The following is a 19,763-nucleotide window of genomic DNA, read 5'->3' on the forward strand; positions in this document are numbered from 1 at the left end:
ATAAACCACTTCCATTTTTATGGGGACCCCCTAGAACTCCCTCAAGGACCTCTGGGGGTCCCCAGACCACTGATCAAGAACCACTGTTGTCTCATTACAATACCTCTAATATTTCTTTGAATATTATGTTTACGTGGTGCATACTCTTCAATAAATGTGTCTTAAATCAAATTATCAAACTATCATAAAGCTTTGGTAGGTTATTAGTGCAGAAACGTGTTTGTTTCTGAGATTCTGGGGGGCATAGTGGGTGCACAGAGCTCATATGAATGTTATTTAGTCAGAATGCATTGAAAAACTATATGTTTCAATGTTTACCATACAGCTTCTGATAACTTCAATAGGCCTATATCTGGACTGCACCTTGCTAGATGCAATAGAAACCCACCCAAATGGGTGGTAATCTGCTGACACCTTGTGGTTAAAAATAAGCACTACACCCAGTCTGATAAGCCCTGTACAGATGATGCAACCAACAAACTTTGACAAATATTAACCTGCATGCAAACACAGGAAATAGTCACAGAAAGCGAACTTTGCACTGGCTCAACTACATAAGAGGAGTCCACATAGCTCGTCAGAAAAGTACAATTATCCGTTTTAAACCTGTTAAGTAATTTCACGACGCTCCCTAATCACCACTTCCAACGACCTCTGCCCTTACTGGTGTTGCTAGCTGTTGTACTGTAGCATGCAGTGGGTACTAATAACAGGACGGCTGTGCACACTGACGCAGAGTCACGTTATTACAGGCAGGCTTACACAGTTGCCGAGGTTTGTAGCTCGTCGAAACATGTCGTCCTCTCAAGCTAAGCGGCCGGTGTCCGTACTGGGAACTATGGCGTTCGGTGGGCGAGCCGACGCCGAGCAGAGCCTGGAGATGGTGAAGGCTTTCCTGGACAGGGGGCACAACCAGGTGGACACAGCCTTCATGTACATGGATGGGAAGTCAGAGGCGGTCATAGGGGGCATGAATCTCCCTAAAACAGGTATATCAGAAGCACTAATATCCATAATAACTGTGTACTAACGTTAACTGTGTTCGTGAAGTGAACTAACGGAGCTGTCACTCATGAGAGAACCCACCTGGCGGTTGGCACCAGCATGGAATTATGGGTACCAAATCTGGCTCGAGCCCCTCTAACCAACGGCTAATGTTAGCTAACGTTAGCGCCAGTTAGCCTTGTTTATTTTGATGAGTTTTTCTGGAACAAAACTTCTTGTTTTAGGGAACTGTTTATTTCATGTGTGTATTTATTTAATTTGAGTGTACCATGTAAAATATTACACATAGATGTTTTCATTTGATATATATTAGCGTAAGAAAGAAGCTAGTTTTCATCTGCAGTCATTTAAATTATGTTCATTATGTCAATAATTAACATGCACACAGTGACAAAAGAGGACACATAATGTAAAAATGGTTCTTAACTGGGGGTCCAGGGGCCCTTGAAGGAGTTAAACAGGGTCCTCAGAAAATGGGCAATAGTTTGTTTTCACCATTCAGTTCACTAGACAAGTGAGTCCAATTAGGGATGCAGGATTATTGGATTTTTTGCTGATATCCGATATGCCCGATATGTGACACCTCATTTGATCTGATCATTTGATCTGATTTGTTAATGTTATTTTTTGTTGTCTGCCTCTTATACCCCGGGGAGGGGTCAAAAGGAATAAATGAAAAAAAAATGAAATGAATTTGACCGATAACCGACACCGATATTGATACATCCACTTTTCTCCTTACCTAATTCTAGTGATTATCAAGTCTCTTCTGTAGTGGAGTTATATCATGCATGCACACTGTTATCATGATGGCCCACCAGCAGATGCAGACATGAAATACAGTACTTTTAAATGTAATTCAATTCATGCATTGGGCAAAATTAGAAAATGCGTGTTGACTGATGACGCACCGATATTGTCAGCATGTTGGCCGATTCCGATATTACATTTAAAAGCCAATATCGGCAGATACCAATGATGTGCCAATATTATTGTGCATCCCAGTTACGTCCCCTTTTAAAAACAGGGGACGAAAGACCAAAACAAAACAATGAAATAATTGAAGGAGTCACAGCAGAAGTGTAAAAATGAAAAGTGATTTATTTACAAACTTAACACAAGTTCTCCAGATGTGGGGGAGGAAGGGAGAAAGTGGTTGTGCCGAATAAAATAAACCACAATACAGTCTATAGAAACTATAGAAAGAAAATACAAGGGTGGCAACGACCAATAAAACTAGTGTTTCTAAACACAAAATAACTATGTGAAAACAAAAATGCATGCCTGGCATGTAACAGTCCCCAAGTCCAATGTGAGAAAAAGTCATAAGAGTGGGTATTCTGATCATAGGTTTCACTCCCTCCTCCACAGTTATCCTCAACTGTAGCTGACAACTACATTATACTGCTCTTAGTCATATCTAACAACCAAAACATTTTCAGATGAAGGTTGCAGAAGTAAATTCTTATCAAATGGGGGTCCCTGACCTAATGTTTATTAATTTAAGCATTCTTGACATGAAAAAAAGTTGAGAACCACTATACTAGAGTCAGACAGAAGCTTGTTCTATAGTCACAGAACATCATTCATTATTGACCTGCACACTTGTGCAGGTCAATAATGAACGTACTAACAATGACAAAACAGGACACATACTGTAATAAAGAGTTAGTCATAGCAGGACGTCAAACATGTCAGCAATTAATGTTAGACAGAGCAAGAATATTTGTATACAAGGCAGAACCAAGAAAATGTAGATTCAGTGGTTACAGCTGGGTAGCGACAAGCAGACTTACCAGGTATTGTCTTAATTGCATATTATTATTGCAATTGAATTATCGCATGCATTTGTTGTACTTCATACTGTGAAGTTTCGCATGTTCCTTGGCACTGTTTTGCACATTTCTGCACATAACTAACGCTTCTAAAAACTGCAGAGTTCTTTCTTTACTATTCAAGTATACCATACATACTTTTTAGTACTTGTTCATATTTTTGTGTAATTTTCTTCTTTTATATGTTTATGTCTCTTGCTTTAATTTAATTTTCTCTTAACATGTTTATGTTATGCAAAGACCCAATACTCCAAAGCAAATTCCTTGTATGCGAAAACCTACTTGGCAATAATCTGGATTCTGATTCTGATGAAATCATGAGCTTGCTATTAACTTCAATAGTGATACTCAAGTTGTGGCCTGCAGACCAAATCTAGCCTGTGATAGGGTGCTTAGTGGCCTCCTAACTGTTTTCTAATTCACACTGAAAATAAATTCTCACTAGGATTTTTTTTGTACTTTTAATGTAAAAAGGTGCCAGAGTGCAAAAAACGCATCAAAATAGAGCTTGTTTTATTAAAAAAGGGTGGAAGGGGAGGATCCCCAGACTCCCTAACAGATGTCTGAGCTAATTATTTATATAATAATCATAAATGTTTATGTTTTATGTGGCCCCTGGCCTCCTGTCATTTTGCAAAAGAGGCCCCTGGGTAAGCTTTAAAGGGTACTCAAGCAGTTTAGTTTTGCACTTCCATGAAATAATGGTGCCCACAAGAGACAGATTAAAAGAAGAATGGTGAAAACCAGACCGGCAGAGGCAGATAGCCTCCAATATCCTTACTTTCAATCCCTTATATGGCTCAGGCTCAGTGGATCCTATTGAACCTTTGATCCTACATTTCCCAACAGGTGACTTTTACCTAGGGGCCTCCTAACAAGTTGATGCAGACATGTTTGTTTGACTTGTTGAAGTATGAAGTCAAGTTGTAGCTCCTTTGGAGTTACTTGGTAAACACTGACATCTACCGTTACAGTGGGCAGCATTGAGCCCAGTGTTTTACCTCCCAATACTGTACATGGTTTCATTAAAGATGTACTGTATACAGTATTTGTGGATCGGGACGATGTCAATATGATATGGAAAAACTCTGAAAGAGAGCCTGTTGAAGCTCTGGAGCCTGTTTCAAAATAAGAACAGGGACATAAATCAGAAGCCCTGGGAACAAGTATATCATCATTGTACTTTTATGACTGTCATTATCATGATTTAGTCTGATCATTAACTGCATTAAATAGCCCGAAGGTATATTAGACTTTTAATATCACTTGATAACCACACCTCCAGAGAATCAAGAGGCATAAAGACTGCTGATAAACAATCTGAATATGACATATTTTAATCCAGTATTTCCATGTGACAGTAAGCTTGGCGACCAAAGCTAACCCCTGGGATGGGAAGACGCTGAAGCCAGAGAGTGTGCGCTCTCAGCTGGAAACCTCCCTTCAGAGGCTGCGGACAGATTATGTGGACCTCTTCTACCTCCATGCCCCTGACCACCAAAACCCCATCCAGGATACCCTGAAGGCCTGCAACGAACTCCACAAAGAGGTAAAGAGACCTACTTTTCTATGAGTTAAAATTGTTGCTAGAACCTTTCCTTTAACATGACACAGCAAAACGATGACCTTCAATCTTTGTCCACAGTGTTTAAACTGTAAAATCAATTGATGTACTGAACATACTGTGTTGGTCATGTTTCATTGAATGATGATTCAGTGTTTTAATGTCACCATCAGGGAAAATTCAAGGAGTTTGGCCTGTCTAACTATGCATCATGGGAAGTGGCTGAAATTGCCACCATCTGCAGACACAACAACTGGATTGTTCCCACTGTGTATCAGGTATTCCAGCACCTTTTTAAGAACAGCCTCATAGATTGGTTGCATCATAGAATGAGTAAGCTGCTCAATGCAATGTATGTCCATGTTGCATCAAATTCTTTTCATGCTATCATGGTCATAGCAGGGTGAGAAATTCCTGTGTTTTCATAGTGAGCGGATAAAGCTTTGTTCTTTTTTAGGATCCCCATTAGCTTCCACAAAGTGGTTGCTAGTCTTCCTGGGGTCCACACAAAAATTCAACAATAATTTAGTCGCAAGAAGAAGAAGACTTTATTGTCATTGTGCATTGCACAACGAAATTACGTGTAGTACCCTCGGCAACATAACAACACAATAAAAAGGACAGACAGTATATAAATATAAATATAAAAAGACGTCAGTAAGGTATAAAAACAATAAAGTGCGTGAGAGATATAGCAGCAGTATAAAAACTTCGATAAAAGAGGCAGCAGGCAGTGTAAAAACAGCAGCAAGGTGAGGTAAAGTGCAACGGTGCAGTTCAGAGTGCAAAGGTCAGTTCCTCAGTTTGGGGCTGGTGTGTATGTGAGTGCAGGGGGGTTGATGGAGGCCACAGCCCTGGGGAAAAAGCTGTTCCTCAGTCTATTTGTCCTTGCTTTGAGGGCCCTGTACCTCCGTCCTGAGGGCAGGGGAGAGAACAGTCTGTGACCCGGGTGGGTGGGATCTGTGGCGATGCTGCTGGCCTTCCTCTGGAGGCGGCCAGCGTACACCGAGTCCAGGTCTGGGAGAGGACTTCCCACAATCCTCTGGGCTGTTCTTACCACCCGGGCCAAGTCCTTTCTGTCTTGTGCCGTGCAGCTGCTGTACCAAACGGTCATGCCAAGACAGAGGATGCTCTCGATGGTGCTTCTGTAAAAGTTTGTCATTAGCCTGGAGGGGAGTCCGGCCTTCCTGAGCTTCCTCAGAAAGAAGAGTCTTTGCTGAGCCTTCTTTACTAAGTGCGTGGTGTTCAGAGCCCAGGTGAGGTCAGCTGTGATGTGGATTCCCAGGAACTTGATGTTGTCCACACGCTCCACTACCTCCCCCTGTATGAGTAGTAGAGCGTGTGCTGTTCTTCTGGTCGTCCTGTAGTCTACAATGACCTCTTTTGTCTTGGCGGTGTTCAGGACCAGGTTGTTGTCTGAGCACCACCGGGCCAGGTGGTGGATCTCCTCTCTGTAGTGAGTCTCATTATTGTCTGATATGAGGCCCACTACAGTGGTGTCGTCGGCGAATTTGACAAAGGATACAGAGTATTAGAAGAATCACAAAAAGATCAAATCAAAGGTTCATAAATTAGTGATAAATAAATACAGTTACATTCCATCTACTCATCTATATAGGACTCATCAATTTGTGTTTAAGTAACTTTTTAAAAGATAATCTCCTACTGGTGTGTCTAACATTAAATGAGAGCATATTCCAAGCCAAAGACGCTCTATAATGAACAGTTCTCATCATACAATTTTTTTGTGGTTTTGGCACCACCAAATGACCTGTGCTCACTTGTCGAGTGTTATGTCCATGGCAAAAACCTGAAAATTCTATCTGTTCACGAAAAAAATACGGTGTACCATTCCATATAACATTATGCATGAACATCAAAAGACAGTATTTTAATCTATCCTCAACAGTTAACCACGATAATTGTTTATGCATCTCAATTACATTGGCACGGAACCAGAACAATGGAGAACTAATTGGTCTGCTCTACTCTGTGCAATTTGAAGTTTTTTAAGATGTTTCACAGCAACACTTGATTAAATAACAGGGCAATACTCCAAATGTGACAAAACAAGTGACCGAACAACGTCACACATAACAGAAGATGGAACATAAGCAGAGCATTTCCTTGAAATTGCAATGCCCTTTCCCATCTTCGAAACAATCTGATCAATCTGATCAGACCAAGACAATAAATTATCTAATTTACTCTTACTCGTATTCGTCGTCCTCCGCTTATCCGGGTCCGGGTCGCGGGGGCAGCAGCCTCAGCAGAGAAGCCCAGACAGTCCTCTCCCCAGCCACTTCCGTCAGCTCTTCCGAGGGAACCCAGTAATTTGGCCTTAGTCACCTGCTCAACTGATACCCCATCCACAAACAAGTTAAGTGCAGTGGCATTAGCAAGAGCATTCCTACTTCCAAATACAATGGATTTAGTTTTGGCAATGTTTAATACCAGCTTGTTCATTCTTACCCATTTGGTTATGTTATACAACTCAACCTGAAGCTTCTCCCTCAGCTCAAATGAAGTTGGTGATGTACAGAACAAAGTAGAGTCATCCGCGTACATAATAAAATCAGCATTTTTGACAACACAAGGTAAATCATTTATAAAAATGAAAAATAAAAGTGGACCTAAACAACTTCCCTGTGGGACTCCACAAGACATATTACCACTGGCAGAAAAACTACCGTTAAAAAATACTCACTGTGTTCTGCCAAAGAGATAACTCCTAATCCAAGCCAGAGATAAGGATGAAAAGCCATAACATTTGAGCTTTGCTATGAGAATGCTATAATCAATGACATCAAAAGCAGCAGTAAAATCCAGGAGCACAGCACCTACCAGTTCCTTGTTATCCATAGATTTTAACCATTTATCAGTCATGTGCACTAATGCTGTGCTGGTAGAGTGCCCTGGTCTATACGCATGCTGGGCATTTGTATACTGAACAAAAATATAAACGCAACACTTTTGTTTTTGCTCCCATTTTTCATGAGCTGAACTCAAAGATCTAAAACATTTTCTATATACACAAAAGACCATTTCTCACAAATATTGTTCCCAGATCTGTCTAAATCTGTGTTAGTGAGCACTTCTCCTTTGCCGATATAATCCATCCCACCTCACAGGTGTGGCATATCAAGATGATGATTAGACAGCATGAATATTGCACAGGTGTGCCTTAGGCTGGCCACAATAAAAGGCCACTCTGAAATGTGCAGTTTTGCTTTACTGGGGGGGGTCTGGGGGGGTCAGAAAACTAGTCAGTATCTGGTGTGACCACCATTTGCCTCACGCAGTGCAACACATCTCCTTCGCATAGAGTTGATCAGGTTGTTGATTGTGGCCTGTGGAATGTTGGTCCACTCCTCTTCAATGGCTGTGCGAAGTTGCTGGATATTGGCAGGAACTGGAACACGCTGGATGCTCTGTATACGCCAAGCATCCCAAACATGCTCAATGGGTGACATGTCCGGTGAGTATGCTGGCCATGCAAGAACTGGGATGTTTTCAGCTTCCAGGAATTGTGTACAGATCCTTGCAACATGGGGCCGTGCATTATCATGCTGCAACATGAGGTGATGGTCGTGGATGAATGGCACAACAATGGGCCTCAGGATCTCGTCACGGTATCTCTGTACATTCAAAATGCCATCAATAAAATGCACCTGTGTTCGTTGTCCATAACATACGCCTGCCCATACCATAACCCCACCGCCACCATGGGCCACTCGATCCACAACGTTGACATCAGCAAACCGCTCACCCACACGACGCCACACACGCTGTCTGCCATCTGCCCTGAACAGTGAAAACCGGGATTCATCCGTGAAGAGAACACCTCTCCAACGTGCCAGACGCCATCGAATGTGAGCATTTGCCCACTCAAGTCGGTTACGACGACGAACTGCAGTCAGGTCGAGACCCCGATGAGGACGACGAGCATGCAGATGAGCTTCCCTGAGACGGTTTCTGACAGTTTGTGCAGAAATTCTTTGGTTATGCAAACCGATTGTTGCAGCAGCTGTCCGGGTGGCTGGTCTCAGACGATCTTGGAGGTGAACATGCTGGATGTGGAGGTCCTGGGCTGGTGTGGTTACACGTGGTCTGCGGTTGTGAGGCCGGTTGGATGTACTGCCAAATTGTCTGAAACGCCTTTGGAGACGGCTTATGGTAGAGAAATGAACATTCAATTCACGGGCAACAGCTCTGGTGGACATTCCTGCAGTCAGCATGCCAATTGCACGCTCCCTCAAAACTTGCGACATCTGTGGCATTGTGCTGTGTGATAAAACTGAACATTTTAGAGTGGCCTTTTATTGTGGCCAGCCTAAGGCACACCTGTGCAATAATCATGCTGTCTACTCATCATCTTGATATGCCACACCTGTGAGGTGGGATGGATTATCTCGGCAAAGGAGAAGTGCTCACTAACACAGATTTAGACAGATTTGTGAACAATATTTGTGGGAAATGGTCTTTTGTGTGTATATAGAAAATGTTTTAGATCTTTGAGTTCAGCTCATGAAAAATGGGAGCAAAAACAAAAGTGTTGCGTTTATATTTTTGTTCAGTGTAAGTAATGCATTTCTATTAAAATAATTAAACATTTGATTGAAAATAATTTTCTCAAGCATTTTACTAAGCACAGGGAGTATACTAATAGGTCTACAGTTAGAACCAGTAAAACCTGTCTTACTATCTTCAGGTAAGGGTATAATTTTAGACACCTTCCATGGCTCAGGACAAATCCCACTAAGTATGCATCTATTAAAAATATGGCAAATTGGCTTAGAAAGTAGCCCAGCTGCAACCTTAAACACTTTTCCATCCAAATTATCTGTGCCAGGGGATGTGTCATCTGAAAGGGAGAGCAACATCTTCTCCACAGTATCTTGGTTAACTGTATCGAATGAAAAAGAACATGTTTTGTCTGTCATAATACTGTTAATTATGTTGTGTGTTAAATTGACATCATGTGATTGCATGCCAGATCTCAAACTGTCAACCTTATTGATAAAGAAGTTGTTAAAGTAATTAGCAATTTCATATGGCTTGGTGATGAATTGACCTGGACTTTCAACATACATTTGAGAATAGTGTGACTTCTTACACATAATTTCATTCAAAGTTTTCCATAACTTTTTACTGTCATTTGCAGAATTGTAGATTTTTATGTTTAAAATATCCTTTCTTTTTAATGTAATTTAATTTGGTGACTTTATTTCTCAGTTTACAATAACAACTTCGGTCTAAAAGGCTCCCTGATTTAAGTGCTGCTACCATAGCTGTGTCCCACTGATGCATCAAGGATCTCAACTCATCATCAATCCATAATGCACAACTACCCTTCACAGACCTCTTTCTGAGTGGAGCATGCATGCTGATCTACAAGCTTTACAAATCTATCCATGAAGATTTTCAGAGCAATATTTGCATCATTTTCTTGATATACATCAGACCACTTTAAATCTTTAACATCACTAACAAACGAGTCAGCATTAAATCTTTTATATGACCTCCGGTAAACAATCCTAACCCCTGACTTAGGCATTTTAGTTTTTCTTGTTAAAGTAATCAAATTATGATCACTGCATCCCACTGCCACTGAGACAGCCTGTGAACACATCTCCTGAATATTAGTGAAAATATGATCAATACAGGTTGACTTATTCATACCACCAATAGTTGTAGAAAATTCGTTTGGGTTGACTCACAACTTGGGTAAGATTACATGCATTAGCCATAGACACTAGCTTGTTACGTAATGTACAATTTGTGCAAAACCAGTCAATATTCAGGTCGCCAAGAAGAAAAATATCCTTACTTTCATCTGAAACTATATCTACATTTTTACATATTTTATCCAAATATTTAATATTAGAACTAGGCGGCCTATAACAACAACCAACTAAAATGGGCTTACAGTATGGAGGGTGAATTTCTAGCCAAATTACCTCAATGTCAGTACATGTAATGTCACTCCGTAGCAAAACTGGAATGTGCTCCTGAACATAAAATGCAACACGACCACCATATTTGTCCCTGTCCCTTCTGTAGAACCTATAACCTTCAACAGCCAACTCGGAACCATCAGAAGTATTATCCAGGTGTGTCTCAGACAGTGCTAAAACATGAATATTATTAGAGGAACAAATAGTGGTGATTTCATGAACCTTGTACCTGAGACTGCATATATTTAAATTAGCTAAAATCAGTCCTTTCTTTGGCAAACTTAATGACACAGATGTAGTTATGTTCTTTGAACCCATAAAATAATAAACATAAACAAGTTAAAACAAGACAAACTCCTTTTATCCAAAAACAAATGAAAAAAAAAAAAAAAATTAAAATTGAACTTTAAAGCACATTAGGCCAGTGACTGACTTTGTCCAGCCCTGGGGTGATGACCAGCTTATCGTACTTCAGGCTCGCTTTATCACCTCTCTCTCTGGCAGCTTTCAACTTCGGCCACAGCTCTTTCCTCCTCAGTTGCACAGCTTCAGAGAAATCTTCGTTAATGTAGATCTTAGTGCCCTTTAATTTCTTGGCAGAAGAAAGGATCCACTCTCTGTCTTTAATGCAAAGAAGTTTGACTATAATTTTCCTTGGCCTTCCCCCCTCCTGGTACTGACCAATTCTCTGGGCACGCTCAGTGTCCATATTTGTGCCATCTAGGCCCAAGTCTTTTGAAAGCATTTGTCGCACCTTTTTCTCTGAGTCACTCCAGTTCTCTCCTTTCTCGTCTGCAATGTCATCGATTAAAATGTTTGTTCTCCTGCTCTGGTTTTCAATGTAATCTAGTTTGGTGAACATTCCATCCAATTCCTGCTTGGAATTCATTATGGTTGTCTCAAATGCCTTTATCTTTGTCTCAATCTCAGTGCATCCCATCTTATTCTCTTCAAACTTTTCTTGGGTGAATTCCAAGCTGGTCTTCGGCTCCTGTACATCTCTAATGACACCATCCAATCTTTTGTTAGTTCCATCCATGATCAGCTGAATGAAACATTTGAAGTTGTCCTGCTGCTGCAGTAACATCTCTTTGTAAAACTATTTCTGCTGCTCCATTAACTGGGAAGTACACTCATTGTGACCACAGCATCATCCTCATAAGGGGATGTTTTAGCATTTTTAGGCAGCATGATTTATCTTACCAGGATGTACCGGGAGTTGATTAAAGTTGCAGATGTGGATGGAGACAGGTCTGTTTGTCAGAGGCCTAGTAGGCCCAAAAGCCCATCAACTTTGGCTGCAGCCACAGACTCAGCAAATGGATGAGATATTGTCCACAATGTTGAGACAAAGTATAAATGCAAAGCAACTTGAGTCGATGGGCAACTATATTTGAGAGTACCAGAAAGGATTCAGTAGATTCTGGTTAGATTCTCAGAGGCCAGATTCTCAGAGTAATTTTCTGGCAGCCATCTTGAACTGGCAGTTCTGATAAAGCTTTTGTGTAACTGCCCAGCCAGAATTGCAGTAGTTTTTGTTGAGGAAAGAAACCATGGTTAAGCCTCAGTAACAGTACAGAGACACACAAAGTGGCCTCAATGCTTCTTCCTTCTTGACCCCCATGTTACATTTCTTTTGTTTGACCACCTTGCTTTTGCTTGAATTTACTGTCTTTGACTGTTTTCTGTACCCTAATTTAGACTCTTCCAATCGTTCACAGGGAATGTACAATGCCACTACAAGACAGGTTGAGACTGAGCTGCTGCCGTGTCTGAGGTACTTCGGGATGAGATTCTACGCATACAATCCTCTAGCAGGTGTTGTATATCCTCCTTCTCTGGTACAGCATGCAGTTGTCCTCTAAACTGTTTGATTCAAAAGGAGAAACTCACAGTTGGTGATATTTGGTGCCCAAAAGATGAATCCTAATGATTTTGGTGATTCCCTGATTTTCACTCTAGTGCTGAAATGTCTCAACAACTACTGGATAGGTTTCAATAAATTTGGTTCACACATTCAGGTTCCGCTTTAGGAGGAACTGTAATCACTTTAGTGATCCCTTGACTTTACATCTAGCACCATCATCAGGTCAGACTTTGTTTATGACCAAATACTTGAAAAACATTCTGACATTATCATTTACTGTTCCTCAAAGCACCACTGTGTCTACGTCCAGCCTCAAAGAGCTGGCACCATGGCCGTAGAGCTATAGCTACGATAGCTATTGAGGAAAACAAAAGCACTATCCTCTTGTTTTGACTGCGGTTGACACACTTAAATCACTTTCCTGCGAGATTGTACCTGGCAGCAGACAGAATTGCATTGTGAATGCGAGGCTTAGAGGGGACCAATCTGGACCCTATAACCCTTACAGCCCCTGGGAACTGTTGGGTGGCAGACAGGGCAGCTCTCCAGAGGATGGTCAACACAGCACAAAAATTTATTGGACACCCCCTGCCCCCCAAACATCTACAGGTCTCGCTGCCACAGCAGAGCCTGCAGGATTGTTTAAGATAGTACTCACCCCTTTTACCACTTGTTCACACTGCTGCCCTCTGGAAGGCGCTACAGGGTCCTGAAATGCCGCACCTCCAGACTAAGGAACAGTTTTTACCCCACAGCTATACACAATCTGAACTCTACCCCCCAAATCCCCATTCCTCCCTCCCTCCACAATAATTTTAGCCTTATCCTATTTTAATGTATAGGTATGTGTGTGTGTGTTGAGTGCATAGAACAGTTTTCTTTTATGAGAGACAGCAAGTTTCATTGTGTGTGAACATTAGGGGTGTAACGATACATCGATCCACATCGATTCATTGATTAACGATCCGATTATATCGATGCAAAATGAAAACATCGATCCATATCGTCATCTTAAAGATGCGCATTTATTTTGAAATTCACATAGCACGTCTGTGTCACCATTTCTGGGCAAGCGCGCCTCCTCTCAAACAACAAACAGAGCTCAGAAATAAAATGGTCGAATCATGTTCTAATTGTTTTTGTGAGTTGATGTAAATGATTGTGTTAGATGGGCATATGATATCGCGTCATATCAATCGCAGGCTCCTGAATCGAATCGAATCAAAATCTTATCATGACAGACTTTGTGATATCGGCAAACATCGTATCGTCATCCAAACAAATCGATATAATATTGTATCATGATGAAGCTGGTGATTTACACCCCTAGTGAACATGCAATGACAATAAAGGCGTTCATTCATTCAATCTTAACGCTGAAGGTGTCATTCTATATCCGTCACACTGGGTAATCAACATTTACTTGCAGAATCCAACATCATTTTAGCTTGAATTCTGACATTACTCCTCTGCAGGTGGCCTTCTGACAGGAAAGTACCATTACCAGGACAAAGATGGCTCCCAGCCTGCAGGACGATTCTTTGGTAACAACTGGGCTGCAGCATACAGGGACAGGTGATGACCTTCAGTTTACCTTTGAAATTCTCACAAGTGATTTAATTTTGTTGCATGTGAGGTATTTCTACATGTCCGTACACATCTTCATCTGATAAGGCATAAAGTAATTGTAACTGTGCTCTTCTTTATCAGGTACTGGAAGCAGAGTCATTTCGATGGGATAGAACTTGTCATTAAGGCCATAGAGACAGCTTACGGCTCAGAGAAACCCACCTTAACGTCTGCTGCTATGCGCTGGATGTACCATCACTCCCGCCTTAAGGTACCTATTGCACATCGGTAGCTGCAGTAGATTGTTTTGTGAGGTGTGGGGAGTTTACAATATGCAACATGAGATTATCAGAACGTCTTTGGGGTATTGTTTCTCACTCTGCAAAGAAGTTTGGATTTTTATGTCTTCTAAACAAAGATTGATCCTCCTTAAAGGGGCCTATAACAAATTTTAGGTGCTATTATCTGCAGTATCATGTCTTCACACACTTGCATCGCATTTTGTCAGTGGTCAAGCATGCATTATATGATGATGCGGCACATTTTGAACACTATCCTTTGTGGGATAATTGTCAGTTATTTGTATTCATTTGTCACCAAAATTTAAAAGCTCAGTCTCTAGTTACTGGACACATTACAGCTGTTCACATGTAATTAGAGGCATGAATTTTAAAACCAACCCACACATCAGCCGGGAAAATGTTGAATCATAGCTGGTCATGACATGTGCATATGATGTGTTAACGTCACAGCTCATTCCCATCTGAAAGGAGCGTCGCTGCATAGTGAACCTCAATGCTAGAGTCAAAGGCTGAATTGGTGTGTGGATGGAAATTGTTTCGTGACACGTCTTCATCAGAACCACATTTTGGTGTGGCAGCATTATGTTTTCTTTGACCACTGAACCACCTGCTGTTTCAGGGTGATCTTGGTGATGGCGTCATCATTGGCATGTCGAGCATGGAGCAACTTCGTGAGAACCTGGCTGCTACAGAGGAGGGGCCTCTGGATGAGAGAGTGGTCGCCGCTTTCAACGAGGCCTGGAATCTGGTAGCCCACGAGTGTCCCAACTACTTCCGCTGAAGAGCCAAAATCTCAGTCCAATCAAACTTCATGCAAGTTTACACTAAAAAGAGATGTGCTAAAGCCCATTTCCCTTACTTGCATCCTTTTACCTTTTTCCTAAATTACACTTGAAATGATTGTTTTCTTATGAATTGATCAATTGAGACCAGCCTGTATTAATGTGAAGAGCACTTCATTGTCAATGTACAAATGTAAAAATGAAAACTTTGGATATTTTTTCAGGAAAAAAAAATAACCACCTCTGGAGTCTGCCTTAATGAAACTGTTACAATAAAAAGAAACTCAATTTTTCACATAAAAAAGTGTTTTTTTTACAGTGAATACATCCAATGAGTTGGGTCGTCACACACAAGAACATGTGCCGATTTGTTTGGGCTGAATGGCAAAATTCTTGCATGCAATACAACCCTTTTGTTGACAGAACAAGTGGCATCTCATGATTACATGTAGGGGATTATTACATCTTTTGACTCCAGTCACCAGTGTTTCCTGAAAAACAATTCAGCCCAAAGCTAAAATTTAAGGTTGACAAACATATGTTCATGTTTTGGGGGTGAATAAAGGACACAGGGAGAGAGATTACAGACTCCAGGAGCAGCACATGCTGTCAGGATTAAATGTTTTCAACATCAAAGTCCCTCTGCTGTTAAAGGCTGGAAAAACTGACTTTAAAAAAAAAACGTGTACAGACGTCTGTCCATGCAGATGTTTTATTCTGCATCATCCTCTTCCTCTTCTTCGTTATCCTGCATAGACTCTTCCTCACCAGCAACGTTCTCAAACTCGCCGGTCTCCGAGTTCCACATACATTTGATCTGGACCTTGAATTCTGCCATCTCGATGCCAAAGAGTTTCTATGGACAAAAAAAAGGAGCCAAGTTGAACAGTTAGACAAATACAACACAGCACAAAGTGTCACAATCAACATTTTCTCTTTTTTTTCTCTTTGCATTACACTGTCTCGTATCTAGATTGTATCTATATATGATTCAACCTGATTATATTTACACCTGGTATTGATAAGTGTCTCCAGTGTCCACATTGAGATCCTGCTTGAGATCTGATCGCTCTGTCCAGCTCAAACAACCAACAGTTGTAGCTGCACTCCACCATTTGCTTAGTCATTGCTTCATAAATGGCTCCATTGCTACATGAAGTGTCACTTGTATACTTTCCTCAGGCCAAATTAAAAGCAGACCCTTAAGTCTCGTCTTCACTCTATCCGCAAGTGTCTCAACCATCTGTAAGCATTCTGCTTTTTTGGTCAGAATTTCTATGTGGAGGGACAACTACGTGAGTTGATTTTAGCGCTGGTCATCGTGGACTATATTGCTGTCATTGTTCATTTTAGTCAAACCATACAATTTGAAAACAAGGCGCGGCTCCAACTAGAAAACAATGTTTTGATGCATTGGATGTGCTGAATGTGCATATTAAGGCAGTACAGGAGGAGGTGCACATTGATAATCCTCCAGGACTGTAATGTGCTCATGTTTAACACAAACAGTTAATGTGACTGCAGTTGGTTCGGATCGAGGTCGGAACACGTTCTCAGCACAAACGAACCGCACCAGAGTTCGTTTGTAACCGGACAGAGACCACCTCTTCAAGAAGGTCTCGGTCCGGTTGTTTTGGTGCGCATCCGAGTGCAATTGCTGTGTTCACACCTGCCCAAACGAGCCGCACTGAGGGGGCAAATGAACTTGAGTTCAAATGAACTGAACCAAACAGGGCAGGTGTGACAGCACCCTGAGTGCAAGGTGTAAAGGGGGTCAAACAGTAAAGAACTCACCAGAATACGAGCCTGCTCAGGAGTTAGCACGTCTCCCTCCTTACAGACTTCATGGTCCTTCAGCAGTGTCACCACTCCTTTAATAACAGATGATAAAAAAAATGTGACTATCAGGGATCATATCCAACTAACTGATGTGGAAACAATGAATAATGTTAATGTTTATGGTTAATTCTTCAGAGGAGAAAGGGGAGTCACCTGCTGCACTCAATCATATGAAAAAGTGTTGCCTGTAGGGATGCACAATAATATCTGCACGTCATCGGTATCGGCCAATATTGGCTTTTCAATCAAAGATTGGGATCTGCCAACATGCTGATATCGCTACATCATCTGTATCGGCCAATACCAGCCTTAAAATGAACTATCAGAATCAGCCAACGTGAACATTACTTACACTGAAAATTATTCTATTTCATGTCTCCATCTGCTGGTGGGCCATCACTATAAGAGTATTCATGCATAATAAGACACACTAAATCAGTAACAAAAAAATGGTCCCCAACAAATGCATTTACTGTAGTTTGAATGGCATCTGCTAAAACCTACATTATCCAGCTGCTTTAAAAAAATCACTCTCCGTTTCAAAAGAGAAAACATAAGTAAGTAGTAAGAACCAATGTGCTTGGAGCTGAGTGCCACAGACTGGGTAGAGAATTCAAGAAGAACTGGAAAATTGACTATAACATTGTTGTTGGTTAATTTTTTCATGGGATTCACTGACAAAAAAAACAAACAATTAAAATAACGACAGCCATGTCCTGTGACTGTACCTTTCTTGAGGGCAGTGGGAAGTCCTAATTGCCTCAACTGGGGCTCCATTGAGTGAGGAAACTGTTCGAGGGGTCCCTCATCCAGAGTTATGTCCATCTGTGCTTGGTTGCCTGACCGTGCATAATCCGTCTCTTTGAAATGACTGAAATACCTGTGGATAGAGAACACCACTTTGTTAACTAATGAAAAATATTTTGAGAATAACTGCAACTGTAGTGCATCAAGTGAAGCTTTACTTACTCCTGTACTTCATCCTTTGTTTTATTTGTGAATAGCACGCCCACTTCTCCTCGTAAACACTTGGTGATCTGCACATTATCAATAAAAATGTAAAGACTTTGCAGAAATATTGTAGTGCATTATAATCAGCTCACCGCGAACTCATCTATGTGAATTTTATATCCTCTCAGGGATCAGGAAAGCCACCTTGATCACTGAGGATCCTTCTCACCCCCTCCACCACTCCTTCACTGCCATCAGGCAGACTCTACAAAGTCCCACTGGGACTGGAAAAACATCTACAAGAAATCCTTTGCACCACCCTGAACAGCCTAAAATAGACACTGCAGTTCTATTACATCTCACATCTCTGATCTTACTTACCTTGTGCAAATTATCTTTGTATTCGTCCGATTGTCCTTTACCCAAGGCAATCATCATGACTTTATTTTTCCCAAAGAAGAACCTGTGGAAGAGAGGAGAGTCAAGCCTGTAACCTTCAAGACACTTTGTTAAATTAAATTAAAATGTCACATCATGGTTACCTGCTGTGTTTCCATGCTGCCCTGATGTCTTTCAGTTTGTTATTCCTCATATTGGCCACAGAGAATATGAACAGGTTTCTGTAGGTGTCTACACATTTCCGTAGCTGAGAGTACAAACAAGTGGAGAGTTTAGTGTGAAACATGTCAGCAGCAGCAGCAGCTAACACTAGTTAGCATAGCATAGCTGACAGGACACTCACCTCGTCTATTAACTTCTGTTTTGACTCCAGTCCTTTCTTGGCTGTTTTCGTTAACGAAACTGAGAGGGGGATAATGTGAAAAGAAGTCTGTTAGCCATAAATTTAACTGTCATAAGCCAGCAGTAGGCTAACTGCTAACTGTAGTTCCCTCAGAAGGAGAAGCTAACGTTAGCTTGTTGGCTAACTTCCGTTACTTTTCTGTTGTGGCGGTCAGCTGCTACATAAAAGCGACCAGTTAATATGTTTAACCGCTTAATATGTTTCTGATTTATAATATTTAAACGGCTATTTGCTTACTTTTCTTGTCCCTCCTTGACTTCGGCATGGTTTCCTCTCACGATGTCAGAGCAGCAGGCGCACACGTGAAGTGAAAGGACCCCAAATGTTTCTGTTTGGTGAGGTTGTCCACGCGGTGCCTGACTACAAAAATAAAATAACTTTTAATTAAAATATTTTTAAGTCACCAGTGTTGCTGCCTGGTGTACAGATATATTCTGCTGCTCCTAAATAAATATACCTTGAGTTAAAGTCATATTAGCCTTGATGTTATGTCCAAATAATATTCCATATAAATCAGGCACAATGATTAACAATGATTTGGTAGGCTCTCCTGTGTGTGTGCAGTATATACAGGTTAAAGGCTGTACATTGATATTATCCAGTCAGTTCTATTATTTATACATACATTCCTGATATGACTGACAAATGCACCTTCTGTAATGATATGGTAGAAACAATAAAACACTTATTCTTTCCTCTGGACTGTGTTTCAGTCGGATCTCCAAAGACATTTTGACAAGAACATTTCACTCAAAGAATCTGATATTTTTGTTAATAATAGTCAGAAATCCAAATTTCTCAAAAAAAAATAACAATGTGTAATTAATTTGCTCATTATCCTTAGCTAAATTGTATTTAAACAAAACAACATACTTAAGAAATTGCCCTTGTATCCTTCTTTCAAGAATTCAGATCCAGATATATATCTTAAAACAATATCACACTTAAAAATATGGAATAAATCTTATATATCTTTCAGCTTTATAACCAATTAGATAAACCCCTGTGTGTGCTCATATTCTTGTTGTGTCTTGCCTTGCCTTGTCTTGTCCTGTCTTGTCCTGTCATGTCTTGTCTCGTGTTGCTTTCCACTGTGTGTGCAAACTGAATGTATTAACCAACAGATTTATTGTGTGGATACTGTTAATACAAAGTTCAAAATGAAGTAAAAGAACATCAGATAGAATAAACATATAGGTAAAGGCAGTATCAGTATCAGATTAAATAGCCCAACATATACTGATTCACATGGGAGCAAATGTTTAAGTTGCATACATTATCTTAGTAAAT

General features: G+C 40.8%; 3 protein-coding genes across 3 annotated transcripts; 1 reads left to right on the forward strand and 2 right to left on the reverse strand.

Annotated features, from left to right (window-relative positions):
- The first annotated feature begins 527 nt into the window (after nucleotides 1–527).
- On the forward strand, nucleotides 528–15,118 carry akr7a3 (aldo-keto reductase family 7, member A3 (aflatoxin aldehyde reductase)). Its single transcript, XM_050038136.1, has 7 exons — nucleotides 528–989; nucleotides 4,202–4,389; nucleotides 4,578–4,682; nucleotides 12,083–12,179; nucleotides 13,704–13,803; nucleotides 13,939–14,068; nucleotides 14,719–15,118. Exons 1-7 carry the CDS (start codon nucleotides 692–694, stop codon nucleotides 14,878–14,880), a joined length of 1,080 nt encoding a protein of 359 aa, XP_049894093.1. The 5' UTR covers nucleotides 528–691; the 3' UTR covers nucleotides 14,881–15,118.
- LOC126386045 (uncharacterized) lies at nucleotides 4,933–7,351 on the reverse strand. The gene is made up of 2 exons (XM_050038138.1): nucleotides 6,619–7,351; nucleotides 4,933–5,892 (listed from the first exon to the last, which is right to left on the reverse strand). Coding segments are annotated over exons 1-2 (690 nt in total). The 5' UTR covers nucleotides 6,620–7,351; the 3' UTR covers nucleotides 4,933–5,203.
- A 459-nt stretch (nucleotides 15,119–15,577) lies between the features above and the next one.
- Nucleotides 15,578–18,824, reverse strand: mrto4 (MRT4 homolog, ribosome maturation factor). Its single transcript, XM_050038137.1, has 8 exons — nucleotides 18,711–18,824; nucleotides 18,414–18,472; nucleotides 18,214–18,317; nucleotides 18,053–18,134; nucleotides 17,690–17,757; nucleotides 17,449–17,600; nucleotides 16,676–16,752; nucleotides 15,578–15,737 (listed from the first exon to the last, which is right to left on the reverse strand). The coding sequence occupies exons 1-8, from the start codon at nucleotides 18,736–18,738 to the stop codon at nucleotides 15,594–15,596; spliced, it is 714 nt and encodes a 237-aa protein (XP_049894094.1). The 5' UTR covers nucleotides 18,739–18,824; the 3' UTR covers nucleotides 15,578–15,593.
- Between the last annotated feature and the right edge of the window lie 939 nt (nucleotides 18,825–19,763).

Source organism: Epinephelus moara, chromosome 24 (genome assembly GCF_006386435.1).
Source record: "Epinephelus moara isolate mb chromosome 24, YSFRI_EMoa_1.0, whole genome shotgun sequence".
Taxonomy (NCBI): domain Eukaryota; kingdom Metazoa; phylum Chordata; class Actinopteri; order Perciformes; family Serranidae; genus Epinephelus; species Epinephelus moara.